The sequence below is a fragment of the Corvus brachyrhynchos genome, unplaced genomic scaffold (genome assembly GCF_000691975.1).
Source record: "Corvus brachyrhynchos isolate BGI_N302 unplaced genomic scaffold, ASM69197v1 scaffold14, whole genome shotgun sequence".
NCBI classification, from domain to species: Eukaryota; Metazoa; Chordata; class Aves; order Passeriformes; family Corvidae; genus Corvus; species Corvus brachyrhynchos.
Window position 1 is genome coordinate 6824900 of NW_008239110.1, and position 25325 is coordinate 6850224.

The 25325-nt window shown below is 36.7% G+C and overlaps 1 protein-coding gene across 1 annotated transcript in view; it reads right to left on the reverse strand.

Annotated features, from left to right (window-relative positions):
• Positions 1-67: 67 nt before the first annotated feature.
• Positions 68-25325, reverse strand: part of SEC63 (SEC63 homolog, protein translocation regulator) — a 40738-nt gene continuing 15480 nt past the window's right edge. The window contains exons 8-20 of the mRNA XM_017739628.1: positions 24120-24214; positions 21388-21520; positions 20140-20232; positions 13981-14135; positions 12040-12187; positions 10156-10238; positions 8465-8524; positions 8081-8239; positions 7048-7206; positions 6125-6226; positions 2043-2141; positions 1062-1166; positions 68-495 (exon numbers count right to left, since the gene is read on the reverse strand). Coding sequence (XP_017595117.1) covers positions 352-495; positions 1062-1166; positions 2043-2141; positions 6125-6226; positions 7048-7206; positions 8081-8239; positions 8465-8524; positions 10156-10238; positions 12040-12187; positions 13981-14135; positions 20140-20232; positions 21388-21520; positions 24120-24214 — 1535 coding nt within the window. The 3' untranslated portion in view covers positions 68-351. The remainder of the gene's footprint in view (positions 496-1061; positions 1167-2042; positions 2142-6124; positions 6227-7047; positions 7207-8080; positions 8240-8464; positions 8525-10155; positions 10239-12039; positions 12188-13980; positions 14136-20139; positions 20233-21387; positions 21521-24119; positions 24215-25325) is intronic.

A 25325-nucleotide genomic window follows, 5' to 3' on the forward strand; every position in this document is an offset into this window, starting at 1 on the left:
AGCTAATAGTACCTTTTATTTAAATTGGACCCTAAACTGATCAGACAATACATAGCCCACACTTTCGGACATTTATAATAAAAAAGCTTTTATTTTCAATTGAAACAAATGCACCATCCTGCACTTTGAAGGCTATAATGAGCCATAAGCATATTCCAAGGTGTATCAACGATAACAGATTTGTTTCACCTCCACTGAGAAGTTACATAATATACTCTTAATTGGTAAAGAAAATTTAAACTCAGCCTTCTCAAAGCTTCTGTACTGTGTTTCTTGGTTAATTGTACAAGTTCCACAGTCAGACCGAGAGCTTGCAGTGTGTGCAGATATTGTAGTCAATCAATAGTATGTTTAATCGTCATCTTCCTCCTCTTCCTCTTCCTCCTCAAAACTGTCTTCAAAGCCCTCACTGTCTTCCTGGTCCTCATCACCTTCTATTGCTGTATCCCATTGTGGGTGATTTTCTGGCACTGGTTTTGCTTCGTGAACTTCCAGCTGTAATTGGATAAGGAAAAAGAAGAGAGGGGAAAAACAGGTTACAGACAATAAACAGCAACTTGGGAAAACAAACAAATCCACACACCCAAAACAAACAAGCAAACCACAAAATAACAGTTAAAAAACCCAACCAAATAGCAAAACAAATCCCATCCCAATTCCCAAACCAAAAACAAAACCAGGAACTGCTTCCAGAAATAAGGCATGCCAGATTTTTCCCATTAACTGGATGAATCTAGGACTAAGGAAAGGCAGTGAAATAGCAAGGCAAACCTCAAGGTATAAAAAGCCACAGCCAACCCATACTGCAGAAACTGAATAAACATTAGAAAAACATGAATTAAAATACACACACACGGGAATTATCACAAATTTTAGTCCCGTTTAATCCATTATAAAACTACCACTACTGACATTAGGCAGAAACCACTTGCAAGTCCATCCTTCCCACTTGTTTTAAAATGAGGACAGGTTAATTCTTATAAACAGGACTTCTGGTTTTGTAATAACCATTTGGAGTAGCTTTTGATGTAATACAAATATATAACACAGTCAAACATCACCTTCAATGGTTTAATCTGGTCCAATCCCATATATGAATCCGATCTTAAATAAACTGTGTACTGATAGTTTCCAGGCTTGCCTGGTGCTGGGAACTTCAGCTCTACCTGCAAAAGAGATTTCATACTGTAAGTTCTTACTGCTTTCAAATGACACATTGAAACAAGTACCTGAGTCTTCCAATGAACAATAAACACTACTACAGAATAATAGAAAGTTTTCGTTTCTTACTAGGACACTTCTTTGAAGATCTCTATGTAATAAAACACCTGCAGAAGAGAGTCACAATACCCAGACACAATACCTCCCACAAAAGCTGAATAATCACTGAGTCACTCAATCATTGATTTTTTTCCTGAATTAGGCCAAGTAAGTACATTAAGTACACAATTTCACCCTGCTGTATGCTAAACCTCAAAAACCCAAACAAGTTAAAATATTTAGTCTGCTAAAAGTATTATCTTAACTCTGCTGTTATTTGAAATTGAACATAATATCTAGTTTGGAAGAACAAATACATTAGGTCCTAATTTTTCAGAAAAGTAGCAAGAAGAACACTGCCAAAGGTTACAGGTTCAGTAAAGTCCATAAGAGCCAAAGCTAATTAATTTGTAACAGTCTCTGCTGTACAGAAAGAAAACACTTAATATTTCTAATGATTTGAATAAATTCAGGAATTTCACTGTGTATGAATACTGGTTTTCATCATCTTTTGATATCAGGGGAAAAAAAAAGCCAACATATTCCACGAAGAAACTTCAAAGTTGTCTTAAATTACTTTTTCTTTCTCCACTATCAATTTTCACAGTTAAAAGGAACTTCTCTACTTTTATCAGCAGAATAAAATTTGTTTTCCATCTTAAGAGATAAGTACAAAAAAAATTAAAATCGACATGTATTTGCATACCATAGACCATATTTGCATACCATACTTCAACGGAGTTCTGTAATACCCCAAAAAGAAAACACTCCAAGTACTTTACCTCTTCTTTATCTTTTAGTGTACAAACGTGATATGGCATACATATTAACATCTGCTCCTTCCGATCTGCAATATACAGCCACCACCATTCTTGCTTTTCCTTTCATAAAGGGAAAAAAAAAACAAAAGTAAAAAATCACCAGGATTACTGAAGTCATAGAAAAAGATGGTCTTTGTAATACAGACAGAAAGGAAAAGTTTGTGTCTGGTGGCTTTTTTAAACTCTTGGATGTGCATGAATAAAATACATGGTGTATACTGCACACTAAAAGCAAACAGGTTATCACAAGTGACTTCTGGTCTCCAAAGGCTTCATTCCATGTATTCAACTTAAGTTACCCTATGGGACATGGAACCATCCTGAAGAATTGTGTCCACTAAGGATTAATGAGCAACTTAAAGATAAAACAACCTTAGGTCCTTCAACAGAAATCCAACCTGGATAAAAAGCTGAGCATATAAAGCAAGGAAAGTGTAAAGACAGATAAAGGACTCTTCACAGAAGAGTCTTTTTCAGGCAAGTATACCCTGTCCCACTGCTCCCCCATCCCCCAGAAATTAAAATGACATTTGAACACACAGAGATTTCACTTCAAGGAAGTGACTCAGTATCAGTCAATATTGATTTGTATTTGTAAAGGATGCCCAACAACTGTCCCCTATCACACACAGTTGGGAAGCAAATGCTGCTAACATACAGAATTTGAAGAATTTTTGTCTCTACTGGAAGAGTTAAAAGTTCAGTAGTTTTAGATTTTTTTAACACTGCAGAAGCCAGTGTTTGGTGATCTGAGATTTAAATCATGCATGTTTAAAAATTTAAAAAGCCAAATTAACTTCTTTTTTCTTTTGAAGTGACTAATTATTATACTATCACAATCTCACTGAAATATTCAACTATTTACAACAGCAAAACACTCACACCAACAACTAAAAACACCAATTAGCACTCCTGAGTCCCATGACAGAGAAATGTAAAATTATCTGAACATGTTAAATGCCCATTTTGAAGTGTATAAAAGCAAAAGCATCACAGTGAAGCAACAGCATTCCCTTGTGTTTTTGGAACGGGCACAGAGAATAGGATAAAAACCTATTCATATACTATTTAGGACCAGAATGTGTAGAATTCTAAATCCTTTTTACAACTATTCCAAGTGATTTTCTTTAAGAAAAAACATCCCATGTGATTACAAGGCATAAGTTACTTTATCTTTAAGTTTCCACAGTAAATATATTGTCAATCTTCTTGACAGCAGTAGCAAAGAAGACTCTTATGCAGTCAAAGTGTTTATTTCGTAGCCAAGAGGCCTCTAGGAATAGAAAGATGAACAGTATAAATAGCACAGATGAACAAGAGCTACAGAAGCAAGATCCATTACAGAAATGTCTAATCACCATTTTAAGCCTATAAGGACTGTGACCATAATAAAAAGGACCTGCAGTTGTATCAATATGTCATTTTTGATTTTACCAAAACACTGTGCTGACTTACTATACATTGTTCTTAAAAAACAATAAAAATTCCTTGTCCTTGAGAGTGATGGAAACAGACAAAGATCAAAACCATCAAGTGGCTTTTCACAAAAGCTAGTAAAAATAACAGCCAAGTGGGGAAGCAATATCAGTGCTAATGATAATCACTGATCTAATGCTCAAAGGATGCTACAGAGTTAACTCTTTGGAAGTAAAGCTCCTGACCCCAAAGTGCCATCACTTTTTTACAGAAAGGACAATTGTGCAGGACTGTCATTTTCGTCTTGCTTATTGGGTGGAATTTAAAGTTTATGCCTGTGAGAATCTGGCAAACTAACAGGCAAGTGGGCAAAATGCCCTTTAACAGATGGGTGCAAGGTTTGGCATGCCAGGGAACCAGTATGTTCATGAAATTGGAACACCAAGGCCAGTTTCTACCTAAAAAATGTCAAAACTACAATCTGTGCAGTTTCTGGATCCATGGATGCAGGAGCAGAAGATAATTATTTAGGAACCTGCATACATTAAAGACACATCTCTGGCAGAGCAATCAACTGCCCCAAAACTCGGATGAAACAGCATTAAGGCTGCCTCCTGAGAACAGGTGTATTATGCTCAGCTACCCTCAAACTTCTGTATATTCTGGAATACAGCATTTTATCTCTATTTTTGTATCTCTGAACTGGCCATGACCACAGTACAAATAATACTCTAAATAATAGATGGAACAAAACCAAACCAGAGTACAATGGATTTTGTTCTTCAGATGTAGCAGATCAACTCTATCTGAACATGCTCCAACCACAGCTACAGCACTAAATACAGCTGCATTCAACTTTTACGAAATCAGTGAAGAAAAGTTGGACAATTTACAACTGCAGTACCATGAGAGGATATGTGTGTATCTTTCAAGTTCAAGCATTCAGATCAGCCCTAGATTTCTTTTTAGCAGCAAGCTGTATTTAGGTTTTATCATAAAACCCATATGTAGCTTGGTTACACACAGCTGAAGCTTATGCAGCTTTATACAGAGTAAGTATAAGCAAAGTCTCTGAAGGGACCCTCAACTCAGTAAAAGAGAAATACAAATAGTCAGCACCCCTGAGGCACTGGGCATGGTGCTTATTGTCTGTGAGCTTCAACTGATGACCAAAGCCAGCTGCCTTCGCAGCAAGGAGGTATCAAGACTCTGCAGCACATGTGACATGATCTAAGGCAGTCAGAAGAGCAGAATGCCAGTACACCTTTCCATGTTATGCTGGTGTACTGCTGGAAGCTGTATTGAGAGATGGGAGCGCACCTAACTGCCAGGAAAATACAGCTTTAAGTGCAGCCATTACAAAGCTAGGTGTCAGCTAAGGCCTTCAGGAAGACAATTTATTTGCCCTCTGGGACCTTAGCAACAACTCCTGCTTCCCACAATTTGCTTTTTAATGCTGCTAGCAGGTAAAACAAGCAGGAACAATGTGATCACAAGCATGTGGACAGTGGAGTATGTTTGCACATGCAACAAGCTGTACAAGGTATAGACATAAAGAGCCCTGGGGATTGAGAAGAAGGAGCAAATATACACAGCACCTTCCTTTTTAAGTCATGCTTTACTCTTCTTTCCCACCTTAGTTGTCTTCTTTAAACCACAAGAGAAAGAACAAGCCTTGCATCCCACCCCCCTTATTGGAGATAGACAACAACAGAGAAGAGATCCTAGATTAGTTCCTTAGACTGCAAGGAAGCAAAAGAAACCTCTGAACCATTGGCCAGGAAAGAAAACGTGGCCAAATACTCCTTCCTCCTGGTTCCAATCTGGTCACCCCCAAGGACTTAACTTATTTGCTCAGAACACAAACCCTCCACTTGGACAAATCCCATCTTTTTCATAGTTCCACTGCTGTTACAGAGTTCTCAGACAACTACTGAGTGGCTAGCTGCTAATGCAAGTAAAAACTGGTATCTCAGAACATATTTTCAACACCAAAGGCTGCTGTAAAGACACCTCAGCCCATACTGAGTCACCACTCTCAAATACATCCCTTCCTCTGATACTCATCCACATCTGAACTTATATTTTCGAGCTCTATAGCAAAGACTGTTCCACAGCTGGCTTCTGCCACTTCCAGACTATGCTGTGGTGTAAAGAGACAGCTTTGCCAACCAACCCCATCTTCCACAGCTGCACACTGTGCAGCCACCACACTGCTGTGTTCAGAAGTCAGCCAGCAAGCCAAAACTATCCGCTGATCCAAATGAGTCTCAAACTCTCCGGTCGTTACTCATAACACAGGAGGGGTCAGGACCTCCCCCAGTCACAGGCACTTGGAGTTAGATGTAGAGTTAAAAACACCCCAACATTTCACCTTACGTTTTATACAGGTTTGCAAGTCTCTGGGAACTGGGTAGAAAAAATAATGAAGAAAAAGCTTTTAGAAAAGTATCTGAAAGTGTTTAATTTTGTAAGTTAAGACTTTATAAAATTAATACTAGATCTTTTTTCCAAGCATGAAGCTTTTTAAAAAGCCCAATATTTACAGTAAAAATACAAAAAGATCAATTAATTTATATTATTATTAGTTTTCATGTTTCACAACTGTAATGTTTTTTATTACTGACCTCAGGAAAAAAAAGACTGTAAACAGGATGTGTTATCTTTGACTTCGTTTCAAGAAGGGCTCGTTCCTTTCTCTGTATACTTTGCTGTAATTCTTGCCACTCCTGTCAAAGATAAGGTTAAAGAATTACTGTGCACTAACCATCTTCTGCATTAAGAAGACAGAAAATGGGCCATGAAAATGGAACATGTGACAAGTTCTTGTGCAATACTAAACATTATAAAGGGAAAAAGCAGATTCGTGGGGCTCACACACATTCTTCAAAACTCAATTCTGCAGCACTACCTATAAACACTCTCTATCTCAGCCATAAGAGTCCTAATTACAAGTTTGATGATTCCTTTCCCATCAGGAGCTTAATCTCACCCTGTATGGGCCATTCAGCTGTCACTCAAGTCTTGTACTGAAAGACCTGTGGTGCAGAAATCATCTACCACCACGGTGTTTCGCTCTCAATTACTATTACGGTTTCAAACAACTAACTTGACAGTTACTAGAGTTCAGTAAGCACCTGTGCAAACAGTTTGCTCAACTACTGCATGCTTAGTATGCATTATGCAGCATGCAAAAGCCACTGCCTGTAAAGAACACATTTCAAGGGAGAGACTTTAAGTCACAAATCTACAGCAGCTAGTAATCAAATTAAGCTGAAAGAAATATTGCAGTTTTCTCCTGAAGTTCAGCCATTTTTCTCATGTCATTTCTAAGTTTTCCGACTATGCTGCAAAAATCTTCGCTACTCACTCTGAAACAAACGTGCAATGACAAAGCTCTTATACCAGAATGAGGTCTGAAAACCTCTGGAGAATTGATATTACTACTTCATCCTAGTGTTGCCTAGCCTGAGGGGATGCTAGAGGATTAAAATGCATTTTCTCTCAACCCCAAAGGCAACATTACCCTTCAAGAAAAAGTAAGGCTTACAGCTTCATCATCTTTGTTTTGCTTCTCATCTTGCTCTCGGTCAGAGTCTCTGTCGCTTCCATCATCTTTTTCACTTTGAGAGTCCCTGTTTGTTTCTTCTTCTTCGGATTCACTTCCTTTATCCGAGACCTCCTCCTCCTCTTCCTTCACAACAACTTCCTAATGGGAAAGAAAAAAAAAACCCAACACCTCTAACTTAGTTTGTCTGCATTACTGTAGTATGCAGAATTCAGAGCACCTGCCTTAAGGTCGCACGATCTACAGTCTTCTTGTGTCACAGAGTTATGTCTGCAGTTAAGATTAATCCTTTTCACCTCATTTGCTAAGAGAAGGAAGGAAGCAACTTTCCTTCTCCATATGGCACTTGCAACAGGAATAGGAAAAAACAGTATTTGATTCCCAGATTGGATGCCCCATCCCTGCAAGTGTTCAAGGCCAACTGGATGTGCCCTGGGCAAACTGATCTAGTGAGTGGCATCGCTGCCCACGGCAGAGGGGCTGGAACGAAATGATCTTTAACGAATGATCTTTCAACCCAAATCATTCTATGACTCTGGAACTGCATTTCATAAAGTCTTATGAAAATCACAGAGAACTTAAGAAAGTACCTACAACACAGCCCATGAGGTGGAGAAAACACCATAAAGTGGGAGCATAAAGTTACTAAAGATACTTAATTTATCACAAGAAAGTCTCATTTTGGTTTTTATCTTCAAAGAAAAAGCAGAACTTACAGAACAATTCACCTCCCAGAAGGCAGCATAACAAGAACTAATAATAAGAAGGGACTATAAAGCCAAATTTCTAAAAGAGTTGAGCAACTTTCAGCAGGTCACTGCAAATGTTACCATGGTGGCTCCCTGATTACTTCACCGGAAATTTTTAAATGTAAAGAAAACAAATGCTATTTTAGAAGACACACTTCACAAAAGCATAAACTGAAATGTAAGACACAGATACAACCCCCCCCCCCCCCCCACATACAAGTGATAAACTGAATAAAATTATAAATATCATTGAATCTATGAGCTACCCCATTAGCTTGTTTTTGCTTCTGCTGTTTTGGTGGTTGTAATGAAGGTGGCACAGGTTTCTTTTTCAATGGCTTCTTCTTCTTTGATTTTGAAGCTTTCTTGGTTCCTTTATTCTTTTGTTGCCATCCTTTGCTCTTAACTTTGCTGGCATCTCCTTGCTGCAGGAAAGCAGTATTAAAATATTTATTCTGTTCATAAAATTTCAGTCATTCAACTGTACTTTAAGCATTTTAAGCTGAGAACCAAAATTAGAAAGCACAGCTCAAAGGACACTTCAGTAGGCATTTCTGAAAAAAAATACTTGAGAAGTGCACAATTAGTAATTCAAGATGTGAAAGAAAGGTCTCTTTAATTAGCAAGAGGAACATTCACTCTTCACTTACCCCATCTTCTGTTGGTTGCTCTTCTGCTGCACATATAGACTGTTCCTTTTCAAACACATCCTGGTTAGAGAAAGATGTGAAAACTACTAATGCATCTCTAGAGCAAATTATTATTTCATATTTGAACTTAAACTAAATCACCTTGATCAGGTCTGAATATTTCACTCATTATGGCAAATTCTTTTATCAGTGACAGACACAACAGGGGATTAACAGATCAAAATTAAACACTTTCAAACATTTGGTCTCAGATTTTTTCATCACTAGTACTACAAAGAAATTTAGTAGCAACATGTCATCTTGTTCCTAAGAATCTACTTGTTTTATAAAGCACAGAAATCCTGTATCACAAAAGCAAGCAGTAGTAAAATGCTAATTCTGTTCCAGTTGTCAGAGCATTAAAAACTTCAACAGCTGCTCTGCTACTCAGGGACACAGAACAACAAATCAAACCAGAAATGTGAAACGTTAGGACACAACACAATGTTAGGATTCTGTAAAATAGAACATCTCTATGTAAATGGAATTTTTAATGCATTTCTTTCTTCAAAATATACTATATGCCATTAAAAAAAACCCACCCAAACAAAACAGTCACAAGGAGCTGTCTTACATAAAGAGGGCAAATAGGAAATACCACCACAAAAAAAGTGCATCATACAAAAGGCTAGCTCTAGTTTTACAGTCACGTGTTTCTATGCCAGACTGCCCAGTGGAGGTCACAGGAAACACCTTAAATGAATTTTCTATATGCTGTTAGACATTTTAGTTTCTAAGTACAGTTCAATAACCTCACAATTTTCAGTTTCCTTCATTTTGCAATTCCAGCATATTGATACAGTGCTTTTACTTTCTACCTACTGCACCTTCAGCTACCACAGCATGAGCACATGGAGCTTGTATATACGACTTTCTGCTCAACTGGCTTCAATAGTCTGATCTCCCCTGTAATACTTAGGCTTGTGTGCCTTACCTTAGAGGTGTAATTCAGACCTTCTGTTTAATTAGACAATTATGTCATGAGTACACATGCAAAAATTGACACTGTAGTCTTTGATATATCAAAGTTTGTTTAGGTTCTGTGTATTAAGGTTTTTTCTTCAAAGAAAGCCATTACTGCATTTTAAGCTAGAAAATAAGCACAAGTTAGAAGTTTAACTACTAGGGTGTAGTATTGTTTTGGTTATGCCACATGCTTTCCTACTCAGCAGTCCACTTTCTTCATGTGACACTGGTGTACCTCCTTTATATTAAGTTATACATATTCTGCATTCTGCTGGACTGTGCTTCTTTCAGAGAAGTGCCTAGAACACCCAGGAGATTTGTAACATTATGAGCCCACATAAAGTGAAATCAAGCACTGTCCTGAGGACTTGAGTGAATATTTTATTTTAGTTCAAGAACCAAGTTTCTGAACGTCTCTTTTCCTGTTGTTTACAAACCTCAGAGCAGTATCACTTGACATATTCTGTTACTGTTCCCTAGACAACTGCAATGGGTCAGACTGAACTTTGGTTTTATTCCAGGAAAACCTTCTCATTCCAAAACAAAACCATAAGAATGGATTAAGAGCACAAGTTCTCAATGTCAAATCTTAACCTTACAGTTACGTTTACAAAACAACCAGAAATGCCTGTTTACTACTATATACATGCAGTTACCATGAAAGAACAAGTATTCTTAATACTTACTGCCATGGTCTGTCTTGTTAGTGTGACCAGAACAGTGACAAGAGAACCTACTGTAATGTTGTTGCTGTCTTCATCATCCAAAACTAGTGCAAAAAGAAAAGCAACACATCTATTAGACTTCTTTAAAGCCTTTTCTCCATTAAACATTGCTTCTGCTACTTCTAAATGTAAGCATTCAAATTCCAGAATTTTTAACAAAAAATAATCTCAAAGTATTATTTAATAAGTCTCTTACAACTTCAAATACACTATCAGAATGAGGGCTGGTAATTCAGCAACCTATAAAACCGCAACATTGAGTTTGAAATTTTAATTGCATGAAAGTTAGAAAATTCAAAGTTATAGCTGCTGTGGGAACCATAACCCTGTAATACTATGCATTATATATTAAAGCATTAAACTTCAGAAACATGAAATACCACACATGACCAGAGGGACCCTGTTATATTTGTTTTGGGAATAATAATTTTCATTTTCCTGACTTGCATATGATTAACAACTCGTTTTCAATGCCACATTAACAATCATGCATTTAATTATTTTTTAAGGAGAAGGCAAAGAAAAATAAAAGAATAGCAATGATTAGTTTAACTAAAACATCAAACAAACCCCACAGGAGAGCCACTGAGGAGTTTATACCTCCAACCTATAAACTGGAGAATGTCTCAGGTAGGAGAGGAACAGAGTTATGTCCCAGTGTAGACATTTTATTTATTCCCCTCCAGTCCCTCTCTGAGGAAGCAGTTTTACTATTCACTAGTCTTACATACATATTTTATATAATGGCAATACTGAGCTAAACAGAAAAGCATATGCACGGTTTAATCCTCCACACCACACTTGAGTGCAGCTGTGTGACAAATGAAGACTGGAGGCTGGAAATAGTTGTTTGCCAAAATATGGGGAGGTACTCCAAGACTGAATTTTAAGCAGATTAACAAGACTATATACAATCCTATGCTACAATAACAAAGTCCTCTGTTTATTTGTTAAAAAAAAAAACAAACACCAAAACCAACATAAATAACATTTAGAAACACCAAGATTAGCAAACATTTGCTTCCTTAACAGATATTTCCTCTAACACTTGCTTCTCACAGGGGACTACACATAAGCCAAATTACAATCAGGCTACCGAAACAAAGCAGATCACATTTTGAATGCGATCGTTGCTATCACAATGACAATATAAACTAGAAACAAGAATTAGAACAACCTTTCAAATATCACACATTTACTAGCACTGTTCTTCTACAAACAAAAGGAGACCACAGAACCAATTCACTTCCCACTGCAAGGCTGTCTAACAGGAACTGCTTAACAATATACCTAATTTTCAGAGACGAAGACCATTATACATTCATTGAAATGGTGCACACAAAAGGTAGCTAAGCATAGCTCAGACAAATTCTGCCAGATATAAAAACTATACAAGAATTATCACAAAGGAACTCATGAATATTTAGTCATCAGGATCTCCAACTCAAAAATCTCACAAAGGACTCTACATGCTGAAGAAGGCTGAGCGTAAATTCTAGAATAAGCGTAACTGTTTAAGACAGCTAATAAAAGTGGTATTTCAACAAAAATTCCACATTGCTCATGAAATATTAAAATCAAAAGACGAAATACCAGATAAGCTCCTGTATGAGAAACTACTGCTGGCTTGGGAATCCATGGAATGTTTCAATGTACTTTATCTCCTCAGACTGTAACTCTCATGTACGAGACCCCACCACTCCAAAGAAGTATGCAATTTCCAGGCCACATAAATACATAAATAGCAATGAGTTGTGTTTCAGCATCCTCCAAAAGCTTACTGCCAGCAGACTATTAAAATGTCAGAAGAGTGACATACACAGAACAAAAGGACTTCCCACTCACCCTGTGGTTTTATATCCATAGTGACATATGGAAAGCTGCCAAGGACAGCCATAACTTCTTCATATTTCTTATCTTCTAGGAAGTGCAATAAATTGCGACGATCTGAGCCTTTCAAACTCACCAAATCCTGAATAGTTTTGATTTTATACTGAAATAAAAAAAGAAGAAAGGAAGCCACGTGGTAGCACAGAACATAGTCCACAAATAAACTCTTAATAATGCATCATTGGTGCCCCCACATGTTACTAATACATACACACCATTACATTTGTTCCTGTTAAAAACCCCACGCTTTGGGAAACTAGCAAGCGTATGTTTTGAGAAACAATAAACCAAAGAGGTTGCACTCAAACCTACTCAACAGCACTGCTTTGAACATTGGTGTGTTCCTTAGTATGTCACCCCTTAGAAATGGTACTTTATAGTTTCTTACAAATTTGTTATTTCAGCCAAGTTTTCCAAGAAGTTGAGCCAAGAAATCTTCCTGGTAGGGTTTTTATTTAGATAGAGTACTTCAGTGCTTTGAGACTTCCATTAGCAGAAACAACCAAATACGAGTTTAGGGATTTTTTTTGTACTGAATTGCAAACAAATCTAAATCCACTCATTTTAAGATTTGCAGAGCAGAGCTAAAAGGATAAAACAAACAGATTTGAATACTTGATTACCTCAGCATTATAAATGCATGTACTTTATTAAAAACAATTTCATGCATCCACGTAGACTGATCATACTGCCAGTCTAGGGCACTGTATTTTTGAAGAACTCAATGCATGTGAATCCTGTACAAATTAGCCTAAAAAACTGGTTTCTTCCCTCTTTTATAGCAAAGAGAGGTGGGATTATATCATAGCCAAATTCTTCAGTTTTCTACTTAGTGACAACGCACATGACAAAAAATACATTTAAAATTCCTTATTTTCTCATATGTTCCCTGTAGTTTAAGACTGGATTTTAAAAGTCTTTAATGATACCCGTAAGAGACTCTTTTACTTTATCCAAAGGATATGACCACTTGAATATTTCATGAACTAGCATCTTCTAGAATGTTTATTCTTAGTCTTCACACTAACACAGGAGCATTTAAACACCCCCTAAGGCTGTAGTTAAAGCTAACAAAATTGCCATCAGATAAAAATAGTATTTTCAAGATTGATCCATATTAACCACTATAATAGAACTAGCAGAAAAGTCAACAGCTTCCAGTAGAAGGAAATGCTGTTTCTAACCAGGCACTCCCAGAAGATATACTAGACTCGAACGAACAAGCAGGTTTGAATACAAAGACAGCTGGTGAAACAGAATGAAGAAACACATGCAGGTATTCAGACAAGACTACTCTTTTTTGTCCCTGAAGTCTACAGATACCATCACTTACCCAACTACAGTTACGTAGCAAAAGCTTTGTAAGACACAGCCTTTCACACAAAGGATCACAAAACCTGAAATGCTTCCCATAGTAACTGATTATTTTTTTTCTTTTATGAACTCCTCTGTGTAAGCTTCCAAAATATATTTTCTATCAAAGTAGATTAAGAACCATGTAAAGCCAAACAACCCTCCCCCACCCCCCCTTCCCCAAAAAGAAAGTCCCAATAGGATATTCCCCACACATTCTGGAAGAATATTAAATAGTAGATAGTACATTGTAATAGGAAAGAAACTGTTCCTATTGTTTGTTAAGTCAACACAGAATGATCTTTTACACTTATTTACACTTACCAGATCTCTGATCTTAATCCCCACCTCCTAACTGAGATGGACTTTAAAGAAACCAAAAGTAGAGAGAACACCTAGGAGTATTGTATTGAATTCCTGAAAAATAAATCTATTTTTATTCTCTTAGTTAATTCATGACCTTGCTTCCTTAGCCGCAGATAGGTAAAAGAAGTAGCAGACAGCATTTTAAGAGGTTACCCAGTATCATTTGTATTTTTATACCTTTTTATGATTGGAAACTCTCCTAAGATTGTCCTCTTCAATGTGAGGCAGCTGTAACAGGGGACACTTGAACTGCTGAAGTCCCTGGACTGTCATCTGGGAAAGCTTCATGCAATTTTCCAAAGATCCCAAAGATGGAGCACGGAACTCCCTTTCTTGGGGAGAATGAAACAAAACACATAATTTTTAATTTTTTTTTCTTTATACTTTTCCAATGTATACTTGTATTACAGAAAACCTTATTTCCAGTCCACAAAGCAAAAGAAAGAGACATCTTTAAATGCTCAGTATAATTAACTGGGCAGCCTTTTTGCTCTCACTCCAGCCACACAGACCAGCAGACATTTTCTTCCCTCTATTTAGGATGTCACAGCTGAACACTAAGGGAGACTTCCATCTAACATTGCCTCAGGGAACAACAACTGCACAATGTATCTATGTAATTATTATAGACAAAAACTCCAATTCAGTTTTAAAAATGCAGCATCAAAACAAACAAAATTTGTATGCTTTATGTATGTGTGTGTGTCTGTATAAGGTGTTTAGCATATCATTTAATATAGTTTATCATTAAACATTAATCTTTTACAACATAATACATTATTTATAATATTTTCATCTTGAGAAATGAACATACTAGGTAGGAGCCTATCACATGCAAGAAAAAACTATATTTATAATTGAAGCTAAGCAGACCATATTATGTTAGAAGGCAGTAAGAAGAGCTGTAAAAATACGAAATGCATGACTTTTATAAATAAACTTAATGGTTAAAAGGGGTGTCTGGGCAAACACCTATTTGACTTTTCTTTTAGAAATTGCCTACAATTCTTTTCATATTTTAAAGTGCAAAAAGGCCTACACTCTCATAATTAAAATGATTATAAGGAGAAAAAGTCTTAGCCAGAACAGAGCAAAAGGAAAAAAAAAACCAAAAAACCCCACTTAGTAATTTAATACTCATCACATCTGCAAAGAAATGAAAAAGCAAAGCAGACACAAACTGCAACATAAACTGCAACATAATGTTGACAACCATTCATTCATAAATAAAACTTCTCATAAACCCTGTTTAGAGAACTCATTTCAGAATTCCCCTGCAGCTCAAGAGCTGCTGCAAGTCCAGAACTGGCAATGCTTTACCATGAAACAAAAAAATAAGTTCAGATCCTCTTCAAAGAGCTAAAAGGAACTTAAGTTACTTAACTCTTTTTCTGAACTTATATGTGGCACATCAAAGAACTGAAGGCCATTTTCAACAGGTATTATGGAAGGCACCTGCAATTTATGATGCCTGCTACTTCATTTAAGAATCCCTATGCTTTCTCCTACACTTTAAAATCTTTTCTGAGAAACAATCAGCCTTTGACTACCTTGACTGTAACAGGTATATTCTGCACATAAACATATAAATGTGTGAACACAAGTATCTTTGGGTATATACACAGATACATATGTATACAAATATGTGTATTTGGGACACTACAACAGGGGCACAGAGGTATCTCTCAAGAGATTGATTAGACCAGTGGTCAGAAGGACTGTGGCCACTCTGCTAGGGCTGTGTGACCCAGCTGACCACGCTGTCAAGGCAGTGAGAGATGCAGATAAAAGCAGGATTGCTTACACCTGGGTGAGAAGGCAGACAGGCTATAACCTGCACCTGAACAAAAGGGTACCAAAGCTACAACTGCTAAACACTTACCTTGCATTTTGATAAAAAGCAAGTTTAAATTAATTTTAGAACATTTAACAGAGGAAATACGAAAAGGTAGTAAGTTTGACCACAAAAACCCCCCCACGAATTTGGTGTCTTCAGTATGTTTGCTGCTTCCTTTACACCACTCACTATCTTGCTGCAAATTTCTAAGCAGCTATGAGGGCATATTAACCGCACATGAAAGATCACTCTTCCCTCTGCTTCACCTGCCCCTTTCCCCTTCAAATTGTCTGTTTCTTCACTAATTACACCAAGCTATAAATATCATCAGCTATCAAATCAAATTACATGGGAGGACATGTGACAATTATATGCAATGCAAAGAGAAATATAACACACAAATGGAACTACCTGGCTAGACAGGTAACTAACAAAGATGTAACTTCAACCTTTAAAGAAAAAGTAGTAATGGAAAGATTAATGTCCCAACCAAATAACACCACATTTACTTTCCATTTCACCCAGCTTCCACCTCCCCTGTAATTTTCTTGGCTGCTGCTGCTAAGCAAAGTCACTGGATTTTTTTAAGTTAAAAAAACACACTGCAAACCAAGTCAATAAAAGAATCCTAAATAATCTCTGACAAACTGACTTTTGCAGGAAATTCATCTAGAGCTTTGAGACCACAGAGCACTAGTGAGAATAGAAAATAGCCACAGAGCACTAGTGAGAATAGAAAATATTCTCTTTCTTGAAGGATTGACTCATCATCTATATGACAGTAGAAAAATATTTTAAAGTTGGAAAGTATTATTTTGGTTTCCTGAAAAGAACACAGGGTCTTTGTACTCCCTGAGACTGGACCTGAGGACAGCATAGCTTTTAACATCCTCCAAATGCCCCACCATAAAATTAATGTCATTGCTGTACCTATTTTGACAGCTTCTGATTGTCAAATTGCACAATACAAGATGACCTTTAACCTAAGGTTACAAAATTGACCAAAAATACAGAATCATAAAATGCTTTGCATTGACCTCAAACATCATCTAGTTCCAACCCCCTGCCCTGGGTAGGGACACCCTCCACTAGACCAGGTTGCTCAAAGCCTCATTCAACCCAGCCCTGAACACTTCCAAGGATGGGGCATCCACAGCTTCTCTGGGAAACCTGTTCCAGTGCCTCCCCACCCTCACCAGCAAAGAATTTCTTATCTAAACCCACCCTCTTTCAGTTTAAACCCAACATATGACATTTAAGTAGTCAATCACAAATTTAAATGCAAATTTTAGTTGCTTGTGAAGGACTGGCATATACCTAGGTCAAGCCACAACCTCTTCATTACACTGCAGCTTCCAACCTGAATTAAGGAATGTGCTTTGACTGGACAGCTGAACTGACGCCCAACTTCTGGAGACACTTACTGGAGCCCATTCCATGTTTTTGGCAGCAAACACTTCACTTGGCAAGGCACCTATCTATCTACTTATCATACTTAAGGATGATCTCAAGGAAGCCATGAAAATAATTTATACTTGCTGGTTCTCAGGTATCAGTTAAATTGCCACAAAAAAATGGATGCAAGCAAGGGATGGCACAAAGCAAAGCTAAGTGCCAAGATTGTGAAGATTCATCCCAAGTATCTCTCTTCAAAAGACCTGATTACAAGGTGAGCATGAATTGCTGTAGACATTAAGCTTATAATGATGCCTTTTCCTAGTCTTAAAATGAAGACTCAAACACGGTTAGAAGGGAAAAAGGGATTTTACCTTGGTATTTATTTTAAGGATCCTTAGGTGCACACGTCCAGGTCGAATGCACCGAAATGCACCCTGCAATGCACACCCCCAAAAAATCTGGTCTAACATTACAGGTTTTACTAATTAGCATCTCTATCAAAAATTCTCCAAGGAGAGGCTCGAGTGAGCCCTCCTCCCCAAGAACCTTCCCCTGGATGGTTCTGTCTTAGTCTACAAAATGTGTTTTGGAGAGGACCTTGGGGTCTGGGGGCATTTTGATCCTTAACTACGAAGCTTCTAAAATGTTTAGTCTCTTAACTTGACAAACAAGTCTAAGAATGTAGGCTAAAAACACTAAGAATACAGAAGTTGTAAAAAAGTATAAAAGGGGTATAAAAGAAAAGGCAAAAAAATCCTCATGGCATCAATAATAATAACAAAAACATTTCAGAATATTTGAAAGGCATAAATGCAGCACAAAATGAGCTTCTCATCCCACCATCAATTCAGGTTTCACAAAGTACAATTTGTCCCCAAAATATTTCTTTAGATAGTATTAACACATGCCATCACCTTTGTACTTTCACAGATCAGGACTGCTGAAAATCTATGACTAATTATAGCATGTGATCATTTTAATTACTGTGTCAAGGTTGATTTAAGTGAAAATTAACCCCAAAACCAACTGCAGTTAAGTTTTAAGCCACTTAAAATTATGGTGACAAATACAAACTTAAGCAAAGCAATCTCTCAAAATTCTCAATACCTAACTTCAATTTCATTCATCTTAAAAAAACGTAACACAAAACCAAACTAATGCCAGCTTTAAAATTTCCAGTTGTTTCCCAGGGTGAGACAGTTCTCTCTACATGGCACAGTCATCAAAAACAGGGTCAATGCATTACATTTGCTAAGCAGTAAGTAGTAAAAGCAGTGACTCCACTTTAGACCAAAGATCAAAATTCTGAAACTGTTTACCTTGAAATCCCCAGTTTCATTATTGTTGGCTGTTAATGGGCAACTGTTGGGTACCACCTTCTCTTTAATACCATGTGCTCAGAGCACTGGCACAGAAGCAAGAGGAAATGTTTGGTTGTTTGGTACAAATTTCTGGGTACTGCCACTTTCAAACTTTGGAAAATAGTTTTGAGAAAAGCTGTTAGAGAAATACCAGACAACTCCCCAACTATACCTATGATACATACCTACTTTTTTTCCAAATCTAGGGAAATAATTTCTACTGTACATAATGAGAGCTATAAATTCCCTTCCGCTTTCACGAAATGATTTGAGGCTGGAAGAGATAATGATAATCTCTGGAAATTGTTAGTAGTAGAGCTTGTTCAGATTTGGTTTATAAATAACCATTTCACATGCTAACGGAAAATTAGTTTACACCACTGTATTTCAAAATACTGTTTCCTTTTTTTAGTTTTAATTTAAGCTAAAATCTAAATTTTCTGGAACTTCAAAGCAATTTATTAAGAATACTACATCTATAAATAATCATTTTACTGTCAAATTAAGAAAGTATCTCTCTATATTCAGAACTAGAGAAGAAGAATACAGCTTCCTGAAGGTCATTTAAGTTGCAAAGTATATTATGCACTCTGTTCCATATCCTATTTCAGCTTTTACAAGAAGAACTATAGATGTTCCTCATTTTTCAAAGATTTCCGGTTCTGTTGCATGAAAAAATCTTCTGCCTGTATTATTTTGGTTTCATTATGCACAAGAGAAAACAACTATTTGTTAGTTGACTAATACATACATAGACCATCTTAAAAGGTATTTTTCAGAGCCTTGAACTATTTTACAGTATCTCAGAGGTTCAGGTATTTTTTATAAAATACTATCCAAATTTTAAAAATCTAAGCTAGCACACAACATCCTTATCTGCTTATATCCCCTCTCACACTTTATTTTGTTATGTAGCACAATTTCCAGCACCACTTGCAACAGTTCTGGGAAGTACCTTTCCCAAAACCATTCTTACTAGGAGGTTATCAGTGGTCATTAAAGGAGTTTTGGCCTAGTAAAGATCAAACAGTAAGTATTGTTCGATAGCAAAAAAATGGTCACCAGTTTGACATAAAAACATGCCTTGACCATGTTTGGTGCAATAAATGAATGATATCCAAGTCTTTGCTTCCTTACACTGCAAGGAAGCATCTTCTGAGTAATTGCCTTTTTACAGTGAAAAGATAAAAGCTTAAATATTATATTTCAATTAAATTATAATTTCTATGGCAATTACAGCTAAGCACCTGCCCCTACAAGTTCAGAATAAAACTACACAGCAGGTTGAAGAGCATAGCATTCTGAAACAGAGAAATATGAGCAACATATAAAGAAATAATGGCAAAGAAATGATCTAAAGAACAAGAGGCACTCATAAGAGGAGAGAAAAAACTGTAAAAGTGCAAATGGAAAGAACACAAGTCTTATACTAAATGCCTTGCTACTGAAAATGAATCACATCTTCAAGAAAAGGTTTTCAAATGCAGTTAAGGAGAAATTTTAATTGCAAAAAATTACAAGCAGTACACACATACCCAGGATTTCAGAGCAGAGCCTGGCAGCAGCAGCATTTCAATCCTCAAAGCAGAGAACTCTCTCATTACAGTAAAAAGAGCAAAAGTGCATTTACGCATTTCTAAATATCACAGGTTAAGTTTCCCACAAGAATCAAAGACTTTATGAAGTATCACAATGAAGAAACATATTTACTGGGTTTAATTATACAGTTTCTTTTCTTACCTTCCCTGCTTCGAGCCATTATTATTAGCTGGCAGATCACATTAATCATTTCTTGAAGTAGTGCAGGACTCTTCTTGAGGATAAACTGCTGATCTGCAAGATATAACTGGCTGCAATTATGCTGTACTACTTCTAGGAAAAACAATCAGAACAAGACAGTTCACATGAACTGGACCATTAAATGGCATGGTCTTCACTTCTATTCATTCTTGTATTACCAAAAACACCACTTTAGTAACATTCCTTAAAAAAAAAAACCAGGTAAATGCAAGTTCTAAGAGGAAACAAATTTTGTACACCAGCTTCCACACCAAATGAAGCAACACTTATTAGCTCCATCTAAAAAGAAGCAACAGGATGGCATAGACAATTTATCAGCCATATTAATATTGCCTGAATTCTTTAGGTAATCACAGGTTAAAACCAGAATTCTTAATTTTAAGTGAATCACCGGTTCTGCAAAAAACATTATTTGTAAAGTACCAACTTCTTTTGAATGCAGTTCTGTGAAGTTCTAAATACTAACAGTAACTAAGTAAAGATGAGACATTTTTCATTACTTTTTAAAACGGATTGTTTTTCTTTTGAAAGAAAGTGAAAAATTTGAAGCAAAGCATCTTCCCTGGTTTGTTGTTTTTTGGTTTTTTGGGGTTTTTTTAAAATTTCCATTAAAATGTAGACCATCTCAACTTTGCTGGTCAGCCTAAAACTATGTCTTTCATGACTGAAACTTAAGAAATGCATTTAGAAACATTTTGGTTTGAATATTTACAAGTATGAAAAATCCCAAAACACAAACTGAAGCTCACAGGTAACTGATATTTAAAGTTCTAATCTTGTCATCTTTACTTCACATACTGGGCTAAAAACCTCCAAAAATAAATACACATGGAAATGCTATAGAGAGCAGCATTATGCTGATCTTGGATTTCTTTGCTCTGAAAAGCAAATATACTTCACGTTTAACTTTTTATTCTATTACAAAGACCAAAAACAATTTATCTAAGCCATATCTGCAGCCGAAAGCATTAAAAAGTAAAATATCAGTATTGCAGGGCTGTCAGGAGAGCGAGTAAATGCTAAGTAAATGTTCTAAAGGGTCATTAAAGTTGAAAAACTAAGCAGCCTGAATAGAGACTATTGAGCAGAGATCCATTCAACTCCTTATAGGACAAGAATCAAAAGCAGTGTAGCATGCAGCATCTTGCTCTGTTCCCAGTAATATCCGATTAGGGGAGAAGCCACTACCTTCTTCAAGGACCTCAGGAACTTGCACCCGGGCAAGATGAGTCAACAGCAGAACTCTGGCTTTCAGACTGTAAGGGCAGGTGAGAGGAGGCTCATTCTTCTTTAAATTTATGCCACCAATTTCTCTGATTAGCTAAAATAAAATAGTTAAAACACAAACAGTTATTTTGTTGCTAAAGACAAGCAAATACAGGAGAACAGTTCACAAAGGAAAAAAAAGTGTGTTCACAAAAGGAAGAGTTTAAGTAACTTTTCCTTGGAAATTTCTGTAGAGGTGAACATTAGCCATTTTTATCTAAAACCCAGCTCCAGAAAGTTAAGAAGTGTCTTTATATGCCTTTTTTCAATGTGGGAACAAGGGGGTCATAAAGATTTGCATTCAAGAAACTTGTCTTATGTAGTGATAAGTAAATTTGTATTGACAGGTAAGTATTTTTACTATCTAATTTTATTGCCAAGGTTTACTAGATTCAACCATATTTCTAAGGCACTTACATTGAACTTAATATACACAAGCAACAGCATCACCTTGAGAACCTTCACCCATCTAAGACACAGTAAACTTCCCTAGGAAGAATTCCAGGTAAAACAGGAAGGAGGCTTACAAGCCTGAAATCCCTAGTGGGCTGAAGATCAAGTATTTTAACTTGTATATAAACCACATTAGCTTGAAAAAAGCATGGTGTTCTTTATTCAGGATGACCTTTCCTGATCCCCACAGGACCAAGACCCACAGTTCAAACACGTCTGAGTAACAGAAGCTCAGATAAAGTAACATCAGTACACAGTCCAGAAGCTTCACTTTTTAGGTCAAAAAGTTACCTGAGGAGAGATAAAAATTCCAAAATCTCAAGACAAAAATAAAACTTTGGGTATCAACAGCTAAGCTACACCAACCTTTGACCAGTCTTTCCCCACACTTGAAAAAAAGATCTTCTGACAAGAAGTTTCTTAAAAGCACATCCTGGTGTAACCCCAAACCAAGAGCAGTAAAACTTAGAAAAGAGAACTTTGTGAAAAACGGTAACAAAGATCATGGCCCCAAAAGCAGGATACACAAGCAGAAGTTATTAGCAATACCCTTCTGTATTGATGCTTCAAATAACTGTACTGCCATAAAGTCAAAAAAATAAACCCCAGATGACATTGATTATTGGACCTTTAGAAAGGGAACAAAATCTGTCATAAAATGCAAAGTCATGCACTACAGCTTGGAGATGGGAGCCTGTTAGCTGAAAAAAAGAGATATCTACAATGGGAAAATCCCAAAAACTTACTGATCCCACTCTAGTTGTACTAAACCACCATATAGAACAGCTGTGGACAAGAGCATGCTGAAAGTCATTCCCAGCAGAAATACAGGAACAGTAGTGCAACTAAGGCATTGTTAAGACTTAACATAGAATACTATGGACAATTCTAAGCAGATAAAAAATACTGTAGAATTTAGAAATCTATCAACTGGGAACAGTACCCCATTCAGCACACAGCAGGAGGGGGGAAATGAGTCTTTTGGAAAAGACAGGAATGAAAGACAGCAGCTTTTCTAGTTTAGCAAAATAAAGACAAAAAGATAACTAATGGGCTATTCCTTCTGTACTACAGATGCATAAGGATACACGCAGCAAGAATAATTTAGACTCCAGAATAGTGATGATAAAAACCAAGGATATAAATTGGTCACAAACAAGACTTCTAATTACTAGAACAGCAAGTTCTGGAACAGCTTCTCAGCAGGATATGGTTACAGAAGGCTTGACTGCCTTTTAAATAATGAATGATTAAATGTAAAAGGGCTTGCAGAATGCCAATGCTGGCAACAGCATGAGAGAAGAACCATTGATCAAGGTGATCTTTTCCAGCCTTTTGCTCCCATTGCTGAAAAACCCCACTTTACTGCAATTTCATCTTCCACTCATAAAGTCCACAACATGATAAAAGAGACAAAGAAAATTAAGTAAAAGAAAACAGACTGAGATATCTCTTACGTTTAGGTCATGTTTAAAACATGAAAATTTAATCATGTGCATGCAAAGGTTAAATCTGTGAGATTAATTCCCCCTCTTTTTGCCAACTCAAAACATTTTCATTGGAGCATTTTGTATACTGTGCTTTAAACTTCTTAAAATCAAAGTGTTAGCTTCTGATAAATAAGACTTCCTAAAACTCTGCTAGTAATAATTATTTTCCACAGTATGCATTTATGGCATCTCTGTTGGAAACACTGAATGGAAATGAATATAAAAGGTAACCAGAGTGGAACAGATATTCATGGAGGAATCTTTACAATATTTAAAGACATTACTAATTCAGACATCAGATAATAATTTCATTTTACTGTTAATACACTCCACCAGATCTGTGTTAATGATTTAAAAGAACATCAAATGGTGATCACCTCCTCATGTCAATACTCAAAATCTGTAAAGACTAACACTTTAATTTCTTATTTACTTTACCCCTCCCCAAAAGCCCAGTGCAGCAGCCTATATACTAAACCAATTCAATTTAAAATAAGCATTAGCACAGTTCATGTTATCTTTTCTTTTAAAAAAGTTTAGATCAAGTCTAGTTTCTAATTCGTATTTCTGAAGGGATACAGTTGCCTCCCTACAAAGTTAATGCCCGGAGAATTATGAATTCGACTTGAATTCTGTCAGCTGGTCACCTAAAAGCAACGTCTCCCTCTTCCCTTGAAGGGGTCAGTTAAAACAGCTCTTGATATAACTGACCTGAGGTATCTGGATGTTGTCTGCTGGTCTGCTCGTCGCATCTTTATTGTACTGAGGATCAAATTCAGATGCCCCTGCTAAAACCATGATAAGTCCTGCAAAGATAATTGGAGTCAGACAAAGAAAATGTCAACATCCTAAGCCACCAACTCATTTCTTCAGAACCTTCCGCCATAAAATTTATTCCCATTCCTCCCCGCAACAATTATGAATATCCATGTTCTCGACTTAATGGATAAGTTACTACTGCCACAGGGCAAAGGAGGCAGGAATCAATGTCTGGCACAAGACAAAAGAGATCATTCAAGGCTCAATTTCACATGGTATCAAGTCCAGCATTTGACACTAAATGTCTTCAAAAAAACACAATTAGACTTCATTAGGACCAGCAGACATCACTGCACAGCAGTTTGACTACTTCTGCATGCTCACAGAACCATTCCTCTCAGCAATCCATGTGCCTGCAGCAGCACAACAATGTGTACAGAAGAGGGAGGCAGGAAGGATAAAATTTCAACTCCATTTTCAGTTCAGTCAGCATTGAAAATTCAACAGAAAAATTCTTTTAATTATTAGAAAAGCAGTTCAATAAATAATCCTGCAAACAAATTGCACAAAGATGATGGACTGCTCTTTTCTTAATGTGATTAGGAAAATCCATATTACACAAAACATTCTGTAGTGTAATTAAAATGAAAGCCCTAGACAACTGGATATTTTAGTCTCATTGTGAGCTTTCTGCTCATGAATGCATCAGACCCCCCAGCCATAGACAATCAGAGAGAGCTCACAATCATTTGCTCCAGTTAAAATAACTTTTTCACCAGTAGTTACTCCAGCTTCCTTCTCAAATTTTGAACAAGTGCTCTTATGAGCAAGTCAAAGTTATTTTTGCCTACCTGCACTGCCCAGTGAATTCAAACTACTAAGAGTGAGTCAATTCACTGAGCATCAATTTTTGTTTCCATGCTCGATTATCTATTCACTTCCTCAGCACAGCATATTGAAGACTTTCAGATGACTACAAATATCTTCCCATTATTTAAGATCAACAACTGTAAATCTCCAGGAAAGAAAATTTTAAAAGTTTGTTTGTCCTGAAGCCTGAAAAAATTCCTTAAAACAAGGCAAGTCATGCAGATTTGTCCCATCATTTCTCTAGCCTGTTTGATTACATTTGCTGACACTGATATACCACACTACAAT